This window comes from Montipora capricornis, chromosome 7 (genome assembly GCF_036669925.1).
Source record: "Montipora capricornis isolate CH-2021 chromosome 7, ASM3666992v2, whole genome shotgun sequence".
NCBI classification, from domain to species: Eukaryota; Metazoa; Cnidaria; class Anthozoa; order Scleractinia; family Acroporidae; genus Montipora; species Montipora capricornis.
The window spans coordinates 19,023,642-19,037,014 of NC_090889.1; the positions used below are offsets into that span (position 1 = coordinate 19,023,642).

The 13,373-nt window shown below is 39.8% G+C and overlaps 1 protein-coding gene across 3 annotated transcripts in view; it reads left to right on the forward strand.

Moving 5' to 3' along the window:
* The window catches only part of LOC138056370 (uncharacterized), a 41,345-nt gene extending 28,861 nt beyond the window's left edge, over window positions 1-12,484 (forward strand). For all 3 annotated transcript variants that reach the window (XM_068902152.1, XM_068902153.1, XM_068902154.1), the window contains 7 exons: window positions 1,608-1,723; window positions 2,331-2,483; window positions 4,779-4,943; window positions 6,377-6,495; window positions 6,984-7,042; window positions 8,509-8,605; window positions 11,410-12,484. In XM_068902152.1, the coding sequence (XP_068758253.1) occupies window positions 1,608-1,723; window positions 2,331-2,483; window positions 4,779-4,943; window positions 6,377-6,495; window positions 6,984-7,042; window positions 8,509-8,605; window positions 11,410-11,496 (796 nt within the window). In that variant the 3' untranslated portion in view covers window positions 11,497-12,484. The remainder of the gene's footprint in view (window positions 1-1,607; window positions 1,724-2,330; window positions 2,484-4,778; window positions 4,944-6,376; window positions 6,496-6,983; window positions 7,043-8,508; window positions 8,606-11,409) is intronic.
* The last annotated feature ends 889 nt before the right edge of the window (window positions 12,485-13,373 follow it).

Sequence of the window (13,373 nt, forward strand, 5' to 3'; positions counted from 1 at the left end):
TATCAGCTTAAGAGATATGTGATGTTGATAAACAATAAAACGAATCGGCTAACTCAATGTTGTACCCAATTCAAACCCAGTGGGAATAAAACGTTTTGTTCCAGGTATTTCCATATCATTTCAATGTGAATTCTACATTACAATACAAATACATCTAACACAAAGAATTTTACCCTCAGGAGATTTGAATTGAGTACAACATTGATTTGGCCGATTTGGTCAATTTGTTTCCCCGCAAAACTTTAAAAATAGACACTTTCTGACGCTGCTGGTGACAAACCTGATTCCAGATACCTTACTTTTGGGTAATGGACTCTTGATATACATGTAGCATCTTTCCCTCGCCAGTCTTTTTCAGGCTTCTTTCGCAACTTCTTAAGTTGCTTCACTACTGCGATGATCACTTTCAATAGGGAGTTTAAGAAACGACGACGGCTACTCCAACGGCAACACCAAAAAGCAGTAATATTATTGAATAAAAGAACCAAAATAATCGTGCTGCACGTGCGGCACGCTTTTTTTAACTTTTCTCTCCCGTACTCGTCAAAACTACTACGTGAAATGACCAAATTTATGGTTTGTACGACAACGTGGACAAACTACTGTGAATCTTTCAGTGTCACTCTTTACTTCAAATCCATCCGTACCAATCCCAGTTATAGGACACTTTGCCCATATTGTACAATATAAACAAGGTCGAACAATCATGAAATACTTAGAATAGCTAAACTTATATTTTGAGGTGACATTTTCGTCGCCGTAGCCTTCGTGGTTTCTTAACCTCCCTGATGCGACCTGCGTACTCCGCGGTTCAGATAGATGAACATTTCATATATCCTTTCTGTCATTATGGTGTTATGTGCTCGTGAAAATGATGACAAGCCAGTTGCGAAAGGACAACTGAAAAGTCAGAGGCCTATTAATATGCGAGCATTTGGTTTCGCCTATGCTTCCCTTGAGAACCACTGCGAGCAACCATTATTTTCTCTGAATGAGCCGCCTTCCAGCGCCAAGGACGAATAAAGTTAAATTTGAACCGGTAAAACGAATTAGTTAACTTGTTTTGGCGCGTGCGCGTGCGTTCAGCTACGTAACTGCTGCGTTTGGGCGAGCCTGCTGCTTAGTGATTCCATATGTTCCCGCGAAATAAGACGACTAATGTGAAATGCACCACGTGGGGTGTGACGTACTTCGCACATGCTCGATGGAGAATGGAACGGCTGCTGGCAGTGGTTTCTCTTTCTGGAAGCGGAGAAGAAACCAGCTGCTCGCAGGGTAGAACGCGAACTTCAGACCTCTGTAGCACCGGTCTTACGCTCTCAAAGTGTCAAGTTGAGCAACAGTAACTCCTGTGAAGCCAAGCCGTTATCTAGGTTCTTCTTTCACTAAGGGACCCTCTGATCCGCAGCGCCACGTTGTTTTGTTCCTTAAATGTTTGAATGCAACTTCATGATGGTAATTGCTGTTATGCGCCCGTGAGAATGGAGACGAGCTTGTTGCTTGGGAACGGACGAAATTGCAACTGACTTATGTTAGTGGTCTTTCGTGGTTGTTCCTCGCAGCGATTAAGAATAGAAAGCTCTAGTAACGACATGATCTATTTTCAGGTATAGCCGGCAATACTCGAAAGACTACAAGGCCAAGGAAGTCTCGGAAGGAGAGGAGAGCAAAGACTTCTGGAATATTCTCGGCGGAAAGGCGCAGTTTCAGTCCCTGAGTTTAGGTCTGTATTGAGCTGCTCTTAAGCTCCGGCTACACGTTCAAACATTGTTAAGCAGCGGCTGCACGTTGCAACATTGTTAGAAGAACACGTCCCAACACTTTTTTATAAAAACGCTTCTAACAATGTTGGATACGCATATAATATTGTTGGGAACATGTCACTTTAGTCACAATTTCCACCTCCGCCATTTTGGATTGCTTATGGTTCTCGGATTGGACACTGGGCTCTTATCTCTGATTGGTCTTTACAATACAACATTGTTAAAATGGCGGCTACACGCTTCAAAATTTGTTGTATGTTGGAGAAAATGTTTGATGAAATCAAAACATTCTTCCATCAAAAAATGTTGAACAAACGTCATCAAACATGCATGCTACACATTCTAACATCGTTGATCCAGCAAATGTTTTATAACAATGTCTGAACGTGCAGCCGAGGGCTTTATGGAACATTTGTTGGATCAAGGTGACTTCTTCTCAGCTCGTCTAAACGTCAGTACCCACAACAGTCCTTCTCAGGAACACACTCATTGGGAAAATCACACGCCGTCCAGGCAATGTACTCTGACTGTAATATTTATGCCATTCGCTCCTGTTTGTTCCCACAGATTCAAAGAAACACGAGTACACACTTCGCGTGTTTAACCTAAAAAGTACCAGCGGTTCTTTTGAGGCGATTGAAGTCTTAAACCCCGGGAGGTCGGAGCACATCACACCTTATCCCATTTTACAATCTCAGCTGTACTCTGCTGATCAACCAGGTACTAAATTTTAATTGCACGATAACCATAAAGCTAACCCTATTGCAGTAAAGTAGACTTAAGGTGCGTTCGATTGGGAAATCCGGATTTAGATCTTAAAATCTGGATCTTCGGATTTACAATCGAACACAAAATCTGACAACGGATTTTGTCGCAGATTCACTAATGGGAAATCCATGTCGGGTGAGGATTTCAATCAACAAAATCCGTCGCGAAATCCGTTTTCGGATTTTGTGTTCGATTGGAAATCCAAAGATCCAGATTTTAAGATCTACCGGTAAATCCAGATTTCCCAATCGAACGCACCCTTGATAGAAAACTCCCTCACTTTTATTCTCATAATTCGGCATGTATTTCATTAATACCCATAAATGGAAATATGAATACCAGACAATTCGCCCAAAGAACAATAACCGAACTTTTCGCCCCCTGCTCTTTTGATAGTTTCCCCAACCTTAAATGATTCTTAAAAGCAATGACCTTCGGGGTAGTCCAGGGTAAAGGCCGCACAACACGTTTACGATTGTCGGGTGCGTTAGAAAAAGTGTCACAGCATTTTAAACCATGCAGTCCTGGGGGTTCCCCATTGACGAGTTAAATCGTCTGGCGTTAGACAGAGTAAAATACCAAGTATGGCCGGTTTAGGGCTGAAATGGCTAAACATGTTTGGAAACGCTGCGACAATCGTAAGTCATGTCGTAGGCCTGTCGTAAGCTTGTCACATGCGCCAAGAATCGTACCGTGTTAATCGACCTTTACCGTGAACTACCTCGAAAGTCATTGTTTGAACAAAAAATGCTTTCGTTCTGCCTCTAATTATTCATCATTTTAAGATCCGGGGGCGAATGTTACGACAATTATTGTCCAAGGGAGGGCGAATTGTCAACTTGAAGGTGACAAGTGATGGTTCAGTCAAGTCGGCTTACTCAGTGTTGTACCAAATTCAAATCTCCCGGGATTAAGAGTTTTTGTGTATTGTATTTGCATGATAATGAAGCATCCATATTTAAATGATATGGAAATACCTAGAACAAAACGTTTTATTCTCAAAGGATTCGAATTAGGGACAACATTGAGTTTTGTAACTGTAAGCAGTTGAGTTTGCCGTCGTGGTGTTTAAAACACTTTACAAACAGGCTCTCTAATTACTATTTTAGTCTGAACGAATCCTTTAGCATGCCCAAACAAGTGTAAACTGGTTATTACACTGCATGAAGCGGTTGTAGCTTTTGGATGAAATGTTAAAGTGTTAACGCTCAAATGAGACCTACGTATATATACTGCAGGTACAGTCTGTACTTCCCTGTTGCCAGGGGCTGCGGTGTGACTCAACCGCCATACATATGCATTACGTATTGCTGGTTTTCACTCACGTGATCAACAGCCATGTTTTTCAACGAAAACAAAAGGAAGCGTTTGCATAATAATAGAGTTAAATTCCCGGAGGATTTGGTCGGGGCACCAACATGGCCGCCTTTTCTTTGTTTAGGGCACCAACATGGCGGTCGTGACGTCATGTGAAAACCGAGAATAGGACATCGTATGAATGTCGGGTGATGTTTCGAAAGTTCTCAAAATTTCACGAGCCGTAGGGGAATGCAATTTGAGAACTTCCAAAACATCATGAGTGGCCATAAGACACGAAATGCACGAGGAAGTTCATTCGATTTTTTTATTTATTATATACTCAAAAGAATTCCAATATCACTGTGTTTACATAGCAAGAACAGGAACAACAACATGTTTATTGTACCTACAGTAGTTTATTACAATCTGTATTGCAAACACCATAAATAAAATATTTATAATTAAGGTACTGACCTCCAGAAATAACTATATAGAATTTAAAATACCTGGAGGTCATATTCAGGAAATATTTGGACATGAGATAAATAGAGAATGGGTCAAGAGGTACAATAGGATAAAAAAAAAAGGCAGAGCACACACCAAAAACCATACATACTGTATACATGGACAAAACAGTGAACACAAAACAAACACAACTTTTTGTCAACCCATACGAAACAGGTATACACAGGTATATACACACATTACTTCCGCATTGCATTCTATGACCTCTAATGCATTGTATAACCTATTTATGGATTCATCCTTGACCAATGAGAAACGCGGTATTTTGTTGAGTATATAACATGGGATATGCAACCATAGAAAAAAACCCAAAGCAAAAAAGGTGGTGAGGTTACAATTTTACCATTCCTTCTCCACAGCCGTCCTTGGTGGTGATGTTTGATTACCTGTTTTTCAAAGGAAAAACGTGTCTTTTTTTTTTAGCCTTGTTTCTGGTGGATGCAGTCAATGAAATGTACTTGTGGCACGGCTGGTGGCCGCTTAGCGAAGAAGACTCTGAGTCGAGAGCTTCAACGACTGGTTCGGCCGAGACACGCTGGAGTAATGACAGGCGCCTTGCAATGGAGACCACTAAGTCTTACGCTGAAGGTAGTGGCACATTCCTTTAAAGTGCCCCTCCCCTCTCCCTCCTCCTCTCTTATGATTTAAAACGGCACCTGCCAATAAATTTTGCGATTCAAGCGAAACGCGAGTTCTTTAATATTTTTTAAATGCTACGCTCTTGCGGTACATCCCTTCCGGATCCACTGGCCCATTTGATCTGCTGGGGTCGAATTGTAGGTATGTCCAAGTAACGTGTTGTGAACCTCGTCACGACTCATAATTTTTATGTATAGTGTACCAAAATGGCGCCCAATTTAAACGTTTTATGCGGTAAATAAAAGCGCGCGATTCCTGGATATATTCAGTGTATGGTATCTTGGCATACGTCCCCCTCGTGATGTGCGAAATTTGCAAAAAAAACGTCATGAGTTAACTGAATGAAATGGGCCAAATATCAAAGACTTTTCGTTGTCAAAATTCTTCTTTTGAGCTACCTTATTCACCGCGTTTATTGTCATGCGCTGTAAAAGTTAGCAAATTTCCTTAAACAGATCCACGACCGATCTTGTGCGATCTAAAACGACGGCGCGCAGTGTTCCTTTTCGTGTTTTCAAAGAGACTTCCATTGCATTGCACTTTCTTTGTTTTGGTTTCTTTATTTGGTCCTTTATTATATTGGTTCCTAAGTTTGCAATGTAATGAGAGTGGCAAATGCTTTAAGAAGGGCAACTTGGAGTTTTTCACTCAGTCTAAAGGCCTTTGCAAACGAGGACACATTGTTGCGGACACATTGTTGCTCATGATGTTTCTTGGGCGCGCAAACGCGCGGGACACAAAATGAATGTTGTATGTTGTGTTTCCATGCTGCGTAAACTGGGAAACATTTGTTGCGGACACAAAATGTTTCTGAACAAAATGTTGTGTCCGCAACAATTGTTGCGCGCGCGGGAAAACGGGGAAACATTTGTGTCCGCAACAATGTGTCTTCGTTTGCCAGTACCTTAAGCGTCACCTACCTTTTTTATAACCGAGGCTGAGGGCCTTAAGGCGCCCGCAAACCAGGACATATTTTTGCGGAAACATTGTTTCCCGAAATGTTTCCTCGGCGCGCAAACGAGGAAACATTAACTGAACAAATTCAGAAACATTTTTTGCTTCCGCAACAAATGTTTCCGGGCGCCGCAAACGGGGAAACATTTGCTTCCGCAACGATGTTTCCGCTACATTGTTTCTTCGTTTGCGGGCGCCTGAAGGGGTGGCTTTGAATTTTTTACTGTTTGTGTGTTCTCGAAAAGAGGGTGACGGACACATTGGCGTTTGTCGCAAGCTTTACCAGGCTGGTCGTTCGTGATGTTGAAAGGAAGAGAAGAGATTAAGCCGTACCCTAACCAACTGCGGCGCTATAGCCGTTCCCCGAAATCACAGTACAAAATATTGTGCCGACGATTAAAATTTGACGACGTTATTTTTCTTTGTAGAACTGAAGCGCGACTTTTCTGAAGTATTTATTGTTTACGCTGGCCTCGAACCAAAGAGTTTTAAGAATCTTTTCCCTTTCTGGGAAGATCATCCTGACGCGACCAAAATAAATCGATCGGTAAGTGTTTGAAGTTGCCGATGTCATCATAGATAACATTTCGTAGGGCATATAGCACAAGTTGTGGGCTGAAGTCTCGTTCCGAAAAGGCCAAAACGCTCCATTTTTTTTATTTTTGGCTGGGGATGGTATTATTTTTCCGTTTAGTTTGTCCAGGGTTGAACATTGCATTCAAGATTCTGTATGAGGGATCGACCTTGAAGCTGCTATCTTGCACAAAATGAAATGGAAATCCTCGAGAAGTCCAAATCGATCGGTTTTTTCATCTTTATTTGGAGTTGGGAATGGTATTGATTTTCCTCTTTTTTATCCAAGGTTGAAGATAGAATTCAAGATTCTGTATGAGGCGATCACCTTTAGGCTTTAAAGCCATCTATAAATAGTTTTCTTTATATCTCTCCAACGTTTTTTAAAGCCACGATTGGCTTTTCTTTGTGACATTCATGTAATCGTCTTTTGTTGGGCTCGTTGTTTTTGGCTTTATTTAGGCTGGACGAATTGACAACGATAAGTTGAAGGTCGAGGTTGAGCTTGCCAAACTATCAAGGTTGGTGTTCTTGCTATAAGCCAGCCGTACCAAGGGGGGACAATACGGGCTGCGTTTGCTCTCCCTTCCGCACCCCCCACAGGTCCCAAAGGTACACATTTTGCTGAACTAAGTTTAAGCATTTTACTGGAAGGTTCTTTACACGATCATTTTAGCTCCGAAACGTATGGAAGGTGTTTGCTTCGAATAGAAAAATGCTTTTCTCCTTTACTCCTGTCTTCTCAACACTAACTTTGCAGTGAAGTGCTTTTATAGACCACTTTCATAAATGGCGATCTCCTTTACATTCTTTTTTATTTATGTTAATTAGACCTTCTACCCTCATTTTAAGACAACTGTTCTTTTGAAATTTGATCGTCGTAGAGAGGCTAGAAAGGCTTATTAGCATGAAAGCAGAAGAATATTTTATTTGGCCGCCATTATGGATGATGATGATGATGATGATGATGATGCTAATAATAATAATAATAATAATAATAATAATAGTAATAATAATAATAATAATAATAATAATAATACAAAAAAGGCCGATGATTTATGCGCATACAAATTGGCTTTTGTTGCCTCGTTCAAGATAAAATATTCTTTTGAATTTTAAGCTTAAGAACGAGGCATTTAGGGCTAATTTGAATAAAAACAAAAGAATAATTAAATGGCAGCCATTTTGGAATAAAGTGTATAAGAAGAACAAGAACAAGAACAAGAAGCTGAGAAGGACAAGAACAAGAAGATGAATAATAATAATAATAATAATAATAATAACAATAATAATAATAATAATAGTAATAATAATAATAATAATAATAATAATAATAATAATAATAATAATAATAATAACGATAGCAACTTTATTTAGAGCGGTTTGGCCAATCAAAAAGAACGGAAACAATCCAGTAAACCAATCCAAACTCGAAGTAATTACACGTAGCCGACACAAAGCGCGGGAAAATGTGCACGCGCGAGCCACAATTGGTTTTGGTTTTACTGCTGATTGGTTGAAAAAGTGGTGCGAGAACTTTGAACCAATCACTGAGTGAAGTAATGTAAAACCAAAGTAATTCGCTAATTACTTTCGACACTCAATTGAAAACCGCTCTAAGTGTCAATGGATTTAATTTAGCGCAAGAGCACTAATTATGGACACTAACGAAATTAACTCAAATCAAATCATTTGAAATCAAATATTAGTTCTTGTGGAGATGGGAAAACTGGAGAACCCGGAGTAGAACCTCTCGGAGCAGAGAAGAGAATCAACAATAAACTCAACCCACATATGACGCCGAGTCTGGGAATTGAACCCGGACCACATTGATGGGAGGCCTGTGCTTTCACTACTTCGCCACCCCTGCTCACCAATATTGGGTGAATATTGGGATTGCATTAAAAGACTGACTTGGAACGTAGTTCGTTAAGCACCGTCAGAACTTTGTTTAAATTATGTCTCTTTGATGTGTTTTGATTTCTAGGAAGGAATATAGCTTAGAAGAACTAAAGAAAAAACCATCCCCTGAAGGGGTGGACCCTTCTAGGCTGGAGGCGTACCTCAACGAAGACGATTTTCAGGTAAAAAGAGAACTTTTGGTCTTCTTGTTCATTTTACCTTCGCTTGGACAATCAGTAGTTCAATAGACCTTTTCGGCTCGTACATTTTGTTTTCCCAATACAGACCATGTGATAATACTCAGGAGACTTGGTCCTTTGTTTTGTTCGTTAAAAAGAGTGCATGCAGGCATATTCATGCTTGCATGCCCTCATTTTAATGAACAAAACAAAAGACCAAACCTCCTGAGTATTATCACATGGTCTGTATTGTGAAAACAAAATGTACAAGCCGAAAAGGTCTATTAGTTTGTCAGCCTGAAAAAAAATCGAAATTAGGTATCCTTTTTGTAGTGTGGTCATTGTCCCGTCTTTCCGCCAGTGAAGTTGGCCAATAAATAAACATCTTATTCCAAAATGGCCACCATTTTAGTATTCTTTTCTCTCCTTGAAAATTGGCTCTTTTTGGCCTCGCTTTCAAACGTAAAATTCAAAAGAATATTTAACCTTGAACGAGGTCAAAAGGGGCCAATCTGTATAGGAAATCGCACGACCTCTAGTACAATTCGTGATTAATAGGAGGAGCCTTTAGGCGAGTGCAATTTGAGAACTTTCAAAATCACGAGTATCTATTAATCACGAACCGTACGAGAAGGTCGTGCGATTTTTTAGTTATAGTATACTCAACAAAATTACGGTCAACCAATCAGAACGCGGTAACGGTGAGTTTAGTATATATCTCCTCCGATGCCTTCGTGTTTACTTCAGAAACCTTTGAAACTCTTAGGTCCAACGTCGGAAATCTTAGAAAAGACTTCGGTTGAACCTCGGACACCTTCTAAATTCTTCGGGTCAACGTCGGAAATCTTCGGACGTCTTCGGGTCAACTTCGGAAATCTTCGGAAGGCTTCGGATGCTTTATGGTCGCCTTCGGAAGTCTGGCAACGTCGGAAAGAAAAGTAATTGGTACTCCTGGAGAGTACAATTTGGGATTAATTGTACTCCTTTCGTCCAATCAGAATCCAGTAATTTTGTTGAGTGTACTATAAGCAATCAAACAAAAGAATACTAAAATGGTGGCCAATGGCGGCCATTTTTTAATTAGTGTATAAGTCCATCAGCATCCACGTTGCAGTCTGTAATCCAGTGGATTTTTAGTGACAATTTTAACTAAGCGCGGTCAAGAGTCTATCACCCAAGATTAAGATGTTCATATCTGTCTCCTCTTCAAAGCGAGTCTAAGTGCGAAGTTTTTTGTTATGAAAATTAGTTTTCATTCATATGTAAAGTAGAACTAATTACCATCACAAATACTTCGCACTTAGACTCGCTTTGAAGAGGAGGCAGCCATGAACTTGGAAATGACCCGTTAGTCTTGATTCACATGTAAAGTAGAGCTAATAGACCATATTCGTATTCTCAGTATTGGACTGGAACTAGCTTGCAATGGAGCCTAATGCGGGGGAATATATTAAAAAGTATTTGCATTTGAAAAGATTCCCCCGCATTAGCCTCCATTGTAAGCTAGTTTCAGTCCAATACTGAGAATACGAATATGGCCTATTACCATCACAAAAACTTCGCACTTAGATTCGCTTTGAAGAGGAAGCAGACATGAACTCGGAAATGACCTAATGCCTAGTCGCCATCAGCGTCAGAAATATAGATTACTTCATGGTTGGTGAGTGCGTACGATTTTTATTCACGAGTTGTGAAGGATCGCGTAAACGAACGAGTGAGCGAAGCGAACGAGTGAGTTTGACGATCCTTCACAACGAGAGAGTAATAAAAATCGTACAAACGAGGCAATCATGAAGTAATTTGTTTATTATATAAGTACAGAGATCATAAAGTTAACGAGGTAAGTGTTAATGGAGAGGCTATCAAACCACCGATCGTGAACAAAAGCCCTAAACAAATAGCAAAATATTTTTGAAATAAAAGAAATCTTTACCTTCCATATCTCGCTTGAGCACTTTTAAAGCCTTTTAAGATCTTCTGAAGTATTTTTGTGGAGAAAACTAAGCGATAAAAGATCAAAAACTTTGAAAACCATATACCAGTCGGCCGCCATGTTTACAAATCTGTGCACAGGCCACCCGCGCCAAAGTTCAACATCATATTAGCCAATCAAAAGGCTGATACAATTTTTCAGTAGTGAAAATAACGATATAGCCAATCAGAGCGACGATACGTCGTTTTTTACTAGTGAAAAAAATCGTATCAGCTGGCTTCTCTTGCGCAAAAAGACTATTTTTATCTCGATCCTTTTTGGAGTATAAATCTCGGTACGTATATAATAAAAATGCTTATTTTTAAACCATGTTTTGCGGGAAAATAAACAATAGACCAAATCGGCTAACTCAATTCAAATCCTTTGGGAATTAAACGTTTTGTTCCATCTGTTTCTATATAATTTAAATGTGAAAATAACGATATAGCCAATCAGAACGTCGATACATCGTTTTTCACTAATGGAAAAAATCGTTGTAACTCCAAATACATTACACAAAGAATCTTAACCCAAGGAGATTTGAATTGGATACAACATTGATTCTATTGCTTATCTTCCCGTAAAACTTGGTTTTAAAATAGACACTTTTCTGACTCTGATGGGGACAAACCTGATACCAGATTCGAATTCTTGGCAAATGGACTCTTGGCGTGGTACAGTACTTTATGGTACTCGTTCCCAGGTCTCTTATCGCTCTCAAGTTAGGAAGGAGAGACCTGGGAAGTAGTCCTCCCATCGCAACCAAGTTCATAAGGAGACAACCTGGGAAGCAGTTCATGATTGGTGATCTGTTTTTCGTTTCTTCTTCTATCAGAAAGCGTTCAACATGACCCGAGCTGCATTTGATGTCCTACCAATGTGGAAGAAAACAAATCTGAAGAAAAAAGCTGGTCTTTTCTAACTTCTTTTCAAGAAACAGGAGATATTTAATTGCGTTAGTTTATTATAAAATATATTGAGTTTTTAATGAAGGCTTCTTAGAGCTGTGTAAGTTCTGGGAAAAAACCCTTTTAAAGAAACTTTAGAACTATTTTTCAAATTTATTGAGTTCGGTCCTTGTTCGAAAGTCGGAGAAGAATACCTTCATCTTTGACAACAGGGCGGTTTTACCTTCGACAGGCACAACAGACCAAGGCAATCAAACTAACCGCGGGAAAGCACGCGCTAACAAGTTACAGTTTTGTGATGGTCTGGCCTCTGATTGGGTGAAAGTGTCGTGCGAGAGCGGTTTTAAACCAATCACCGCGCTAGGTGTGGCAAAACAAAGCAATCGTGAACACTTTCTGAAACCCGCTCAGTTTGAGAAGAAGACCAGTTAAAAATAAAGAAGAAAAGAAACAAGGAAAGAACTGAATAGTTAAGTTACAACTAGACCAAAAATTCACCGTGTAATCCGCCGCCGCTTCGTCAAAACTGCTCAGTGATATCGAACAGGAAGATTCTGACCCCGAAAAGAACATATATATTCTTTGGAGTGGCAGGTGTGTTCTCAAAGCATGCTGCTGTAAAGTTTGAGTCAACGGAGCACAGCAAACGCCATACTTAAGATTTTAATGATGTCTTCAGGTCAACAAGGGGGGCCTTCCTTGTGAGGCATGTAAGCTAAGTACGGGCTTTTCTTTTGCTGAGAATTTGCAAAACGAATCCGCGTAAAGCGCCAAGCACGGAAGAAGTCGACAAATAAAGACAAAAAAAATAAAAACTTGTTGTTATTGGAGACCAAGTAACCTTCACCGAGGGTTGAATAAATCATTTACACAATTTAAAAAAATGCTGTTGTGTTAGAATAGTAAAAGAGACTTAATAAGATGTCCTTATTTTATATCTGGAAAATAACATTTAGGTTTAAAAGTCGTGTTTTCTATGCAATAAACTGAATTAGGTAATAAGTACAGTGTTTGTTATGATGCTCATAGCGTACTTATCCGTTTTTATTTACCACTTAAGCCTCCCTATCCCTGTAAAATTTGGGTTGTGTTACTTGCTCGATAATGAGTTTTTAATTTTGACTTTTCTTTGCTCCAATTGTGCCCACATTTTGATAATGAAGATGCACTTTTTCGTGGAGTAAATTCCATCGTACCTGGAGGAGGCTGGTTTGACTGGCCTAAGCTTGTAGTCGCTAGGAAGAAATACACGCGCGCGCGACCCCTTGTGACGCGCTTTTCCCGAATTTCGCGCCCGCTTGTATTTCTCCCTCTCCTTATTAGAGTCTAAAACGTTTGTATACTCTGCGCTTAGTCGAGAACTTAAATAACTCCGAGGGCCACGTAACGTCATCTCAAAATCGGAATTTGAATGAATCTAATTTCCTTTCGACTACTCCAATCATTTATATAAGAACAAAAATTCCCGTTTCCCAACAATAAAAGTGGTACGAAGGGCGAGAAACTGAATGAAAGTTCTATCTTCACTACCAAGCCTAACTTTGATTATTCATAATTTTGCAGGAGACGATAAAGAGGAAACACACTCGCAGCGAATGAAAAGCGATTTTAAGAATGGGTTTTCGCACCAGAGGCCTGTTTGTCGAATGTCTCGTAAACATCTCAGACCCGAAAAAGCATTTATGAAACTGCGATCCACCTGCTTTGCGAACCTGGTGCCTTAAGGCGTGTTTTGAAGATAACAAAAATCAAAATGATAGTGAAGTTTGGTGATGAAAGACTTTGCGTTCGCAAAGCTTTCCTTGACAATTATCATTGCTCTCTGTAAATGATCAACAAATTTCTTTGACAAGGAATAATTGCTCCGGCGTGTAGACGATGAACAAGTTTT